This window comes from Leuciscus leuciscus (genome assembly GCF_965113295.1).
Source record: "Leuciscus leuciscus genome assembly, chromosome: 10".
NCBI lineage: Eukaryota > Metazoa > Chordata > Actinopteri > Cypriniformes > Leuciscidae > Leuciscus > Leuciscus leuciscus.
Window position 1 is genome coordinate 24,988,100 of NC_138734.1, and position 5,254 is coordinate 24,993,353.

Sequence of the window (5,254 nt, forward strand, 5' to 3'; positions counted from 1 at the left end):
CATTGTCAAAATCTAACACCCGCGAAAACACAGATCGTTAGCGCCTATTTTACCGCAATGTTATGCAAATGAGCTCGCGCACGCTCTTACATTAAGTACAGGATTGTTCTCAGTTTAATGCACATCTTAATGATTGAAAATGACTTATTTTAAAAACGTAATTCAAAGACTGAATGTCTAGTTTGGCGGTTAGTGTACCCTGTGATTCTATAGTCTGCATTTATTTTAAACAGACAAATAATCATCAATTATCTTGTACTTTTGACAATAAAACAAAAATATATTAATCAGAGTGTGGCTTATTTTGTTTACATTTTAAGTGTTTTTATGATAAAAATGCAATACCCCACCCATTGGTATCACTATGGTATTTGGTACGGGGGCCCAGCAAGATGGTTTGTACCCAGGGCCCAAAATTTGGTGCTACGCCCCTGTCAACAGTACACATCATGCATGCAAACTTTTTACAGTAAACAATCCCAAATAAAACTTAAATTGTGTAGTTTGTTGAGGAAGCATGTTCTCCCTTAAAAAAATAAGTATACTTTAACCTCTTAACACGCACCGGCCCGCGGGCGGGCCGGGGGGCGTGTCTATAATTTTATTACATTTTTTTAATAAAAAATATTCAACTGACTATCATAAACTATGCATCATTTGAAAGCTAAAACACTCAAGAATCATGTTCTGAACTTGTTTTTGCAATCAGTACACCAGAGAGGAAAGGGTTAAATGATATGTTGAAGGACTGGTAATGTAAAAATGACGCAATACTTACCTTTCATCTCATATGGTTCAGATCAGTTTGGACGAATCCAAGAAACACCAGCATACATTTCACTGTAAGGGTCTACTCATCAAAATGCATCCCACTTTTTATTCCAAAACAATGAAAAAATAGGGAAAAAAAGAAATATCCTCCTTTGTTTTCATGAGCGTTTGCAGTCAGAGTACTCCATCATGTTAATTTTCAACGAAATATCGATTCAAATCTGTATTCCAACGTTCTAAATCCATCTCTCCCCCGTATTTTAGACTCTTCCGGATAAAAAGAGTCATCCCCCTTCTCTCTCCTTCAATCACAGGCTCTGTAATCGATCAAAATACCAAGGGAGCGCATTACAGGCTGAGAAACCTGTCAATCTCGCACCTCGGTTTTCGGTTGGATAAAGTCTGGATATAGCCAGCCAATGTCTAGTCTGCAAAGTTTTGATGGATGGGAGTATTAACCAATTCAAACACGATTACAATGATTGACAGGTCTCAAGCAGATTTGTCAAATACAACTGCGTTCGCTCGTGCGCTTCCGCCATTTTACGCACAGAGCGCACAGGCTAGGCATTGTTTTGCTACACGGAGCTCGTATCAACCTGGTATCAACTCACAGATTTTATCCAAAGTTATATTTGACAATCTCCATCATGGATCGTCGTCTACAGAAGCGTTTTTGTGGTGTCGAGAGTATTTTGGAGGAAGTGATGAGAAGCAGCGACGAAGAACAGCAGAAAGACGCTGCGACATGCATCTCAGACAGAGAGAGCACGGTGTCGAGCGTCGTCGATTCGGCAGAAGAGGAGATGTTTGTTCATGGACTCGATCCCGTTTTAGATCGGTAAGTTTCAACACATTGTCTTGAATTGTTATGTTTATTATTGGCAGTTTTTCTGTTCATGTCATGTTTTTGATTATAAAATGACAATGGAGATTACTAGCAAAGAAACGAGGCTACACGAGCAGGTGATAGAACTGTAACGTTATAATATACATAAAGAGAAAATATTTATATCACACACACACACATTATATTTATGATGCATTGAATATAACAATAATGGAAGGAAAGGATTATAATAAGTCAGGTGAAGATGTTTTGATTATAAAAACAATACTCTCCAAAAATAGCCTAGTTACATATTGCATATTTAAATGGAAAGCCCTAGTCAATATCATACAAGTAATAATAATAATGTTAATAATAATATGCATAACAGTGGAGATGACTAGCAAGATATGAGACTACAATGATATGTTTATATGAATGAATGGTGCATTGAATATAACAATAATGGAAGGAAAGGATTACAAGATGTCAGGTGAAGATATAATAAATATATATATAATTATATATACATAGAAAAAAAATAATTACAAAGCATTTATAATGTTGAGCATTATAATGATAAGGTATGTGACAAACAGACATTTGATATTGTAATATGATGGAATATTGATGCTGCTAATAGTAGAATGTGACTCAAACTGAAATCCTCTTTTGTGTGTGTGTGTGTGTGTGTGTGTGTGTGTGTGTGTGTGTGTGTGTGTGTGTGTGTGTGTGTGTGTGTGTGTGTGTGTGTGTGTGTGTGTGTTTTCCTGTGCTGTAAAATAGGCCTTCAACTGAAACAGATGAGGAATGGAATCCGGAGTCCAGTCCTGAGCGACGAAAGAGACGCCGGCAGTCGTCATCATCTTCTGCATCTCCATCTGAATCTGCTTCAGCTACCAGAGGCAGAGGTACAGGTACAGGTACAAGTAAAGGTAAGGGGAGAGGGAGGGGGAGAGGGACACGGAGAGGGAGAGGGAGAGGGAGAGGGAGGGGAGCGGGAGCCAGTCAGTGCCTACTGTGTCTCTTAGCACATCACAGGAAAGATGGCACAGTGTGGATGAAGAAGATATTGGACCTTCACAGCCTGTATTTAGGCCAGCTCGTACACCTGGGCCACAGTTGGTGACAACTGCATCATACACAGCACTGCAGTTGTTTCATCTTTTCTTTTCAATGTCTGTGCTGCAGACCATCGTTCAGCACACCAATGTCTATGGGGGCAAAAATCATCAAGGAAGAGAAAAGCCATGGAATGACATCTCTGTTGAAGACTTCAAGTGTTACCTGGCGCTTGTTGTTTACATGGGTCTCGTGAAGGTCTCTGCCCTGACTGATTATTGGAGGAGGTCCAGAATCTACAGTGTTCCCCTTCCTGCTGAGATCATGTCCTGTAGGAAGTTTCTTACCATCACAAACGCTCTCCATCTTAGCGACCCTCAGGATGATGAAGAAAATGAAAAGAAGAAGGGAACAGCAGCCTACGACCGCTTGGGGAAGATCAAGCCTCTCTACGACAACATTAGGGATGCCTGCAGGACATTTTTTCATCCAAATCAGAACATCTCCATAGATGAGAGGATGGTGGCATCCAAGGCGAGGTCTGGACTCAAGCAGTACATGAAGAACAAACCCACTAGATGGGGCTACAAGCTTTTTGTCTTGGCAGACTCCCTGTGTGGCTACACCTATGAGTTCTTCGTGTATGAGGGTAGGTCCATGCCATCTCAGAAGGGGCTGAGCTATGAGTCTGTCATGGCGCTTGTAGATGAAAAGATGTTGGGCACTGGTTACAAGCTATACGTCGACAACTTTTACACCAGTCCCATGCTTTTCAGAGACCTCCTCTGTAAGAAGATTTGGGCATGTGGCACCATTCGTCCGAACAGGATCGGTTTCCCAAAGACGATCACCAACAAACTACCGAGGAATGCTCCACGAGGGTCCATGCGATGGCTCAGAGAGGATGAGCTGCTGTTTGTGGAATGGAAAGACACCCGGGAAGTGCTGATGTGCTCCACATTCCACAAAGCATATGAAGGTGACACAGTGCAAAGAAGGTTGAAGAACAAAGACGGGCAGTGGTCTCAAGTGCATGTGCCTATTCCCGGTGCTGTGCTGGACTACAACAGGTTCATGGGGGAGTGGACCTGTCGGATGCCCTCATTGGATACTACAAAGTGCTCCACAAGACACGGAAGTGGTACCGAACCTTCTTTTTCCACTTTGTGGATATTGCTGTTGTCAATGCCTTCATTTTGCATCAGCATCTGGCCAGAGCTAGGAACGAAAAACCCTTGACCCAGAAAGCATTCAGGGAAACGCTTGTTCTGGAACTTGCAGGCCTGGAGTCAAGGACAGCTGCTCCTCCATCTTCAAATGATGCTTGCCACAACCCGACATACATTGCAGAAGACAGCACTGCTGGACGGAGAAAGTGCAAGCTCTGCCATCAGAAGACACCAGTCCAATGTGCAACATGTGAGGTGCCACTGTGCTTTCTGCCTAAAAGGGACTGTTACAATGACTGGCATAAGCAGGGTGGAAAATATTAATCATCTTGTTTATAATGTTCATAATTTTTTTTAATTTACATGTTATATTGTTCAAAGCATTTGATTCTAATAGTTGTTCCAGAAATGTTTCCAAGTTTAGGTGGATTAGCAGTTCCGAAGAGGGAGATGAAGCAAGAGAAAGCCATCGCTGGTGTGAGACATTAGCGGTCAGGTGTACACACACTTACATGACCAAGTTTTCATATTCTATTTGGGCTTTGTTCTGCTTGGTTTTGTTCTGCTTGTTTTTTCTCTCTCTCTCTCTCTGTCTCTGTCGCAGTGGGTGTCTTCTGAGTCGGCGCAGTTGGAGCAAATGTGACATGCTGGCGTGAGGCAGTACTAGGTAAGTACTCACACATACATACACACATGCATACACAGTGTTGCAAATTTTATTTGTTCTGCTTACACATTTTATCTCTAATGTCTTTCAGTGGCTTTGGTTTCCAGAACAAACCTTGGTAGTGACTGCCTTGATCAACATGTCTTCTACACTTTGTAAATACTGTAAGCGGTTGCTTTTTGTTTTAGTAATTGGATATTCATAGTTATGTTTATTGTAATTTATTTGAGTAAAAACCACTGTTGCAATTACAATGTACTTTTTTTATTTTGATATATTTTATTCATTAGTTGTAAAACAATCACTTTTGGAATGTATACATGTTTTTTTTTTTTTTTTTTTTTTTTTTTTTTTTTTTTTCTCCACTGTTTTTGCTATTAGAATTGTTCAAAATAAAGAGTATTTTGTTAAAATGTTAAAATGTTGTACTGAAATCATTTTTTCTTGTGTAGTTTGATGGGCAGAATAGTTCTGAATGGATATACATGTATGTAGTATGTAGTGTTTACTCCTTATGTCATTTGGTAACCAGGTGTCCATTTGGAGTCTCCAAGTGGCCTTTTGGAAAGGACGCCTAGACTTTTCTTGAATAAAAGCTTACAGGAACTACATTTTTGGGAGTATCATCCTCAAATTTGAATCAAAACATGGTCAGACATTCAGTTTTATCTTTATGGTGTTTTCAGGCCTTTAACATAAAATTCTGATACATTTTTCCCTAAGTGAAGTTTATTCAAAGAAATCGTGAGTCACTTT

At 40.2% G+C, this 5,254-nt stretch overlaps 1 protein-coding gene across 1 annotated transcript; it reads left to right on the forward strand.

Moving 5' to 3' along the window:
- The first annotated feature begins 2,599 nt into the window (after nt 1–2,599).
- Nucleotides 2,600–4,919, forward strand: LOC309508690 (piggyBac transposable element-derived protein 4-like). Its single transcript, XM_082183165.1, has 2 exons — nt 2,600–4,498; nt 4,590–4,919. The coding sequence occupies exon 1, from the start codon at nt 2,777–2,779 to the stop codon at nt 3,899–3,901; it is 1,125 nt and encodes a 374-aa protein (XP_082039291.1). The 5' UTR covers nt 2,600–2,776; the 3' UTR covers nt 3,902–4,498; nt 4,590–4,919.
- The last annotated feature ends 335 nt before the right edge of the window (nt 4,920–5,254 follow it).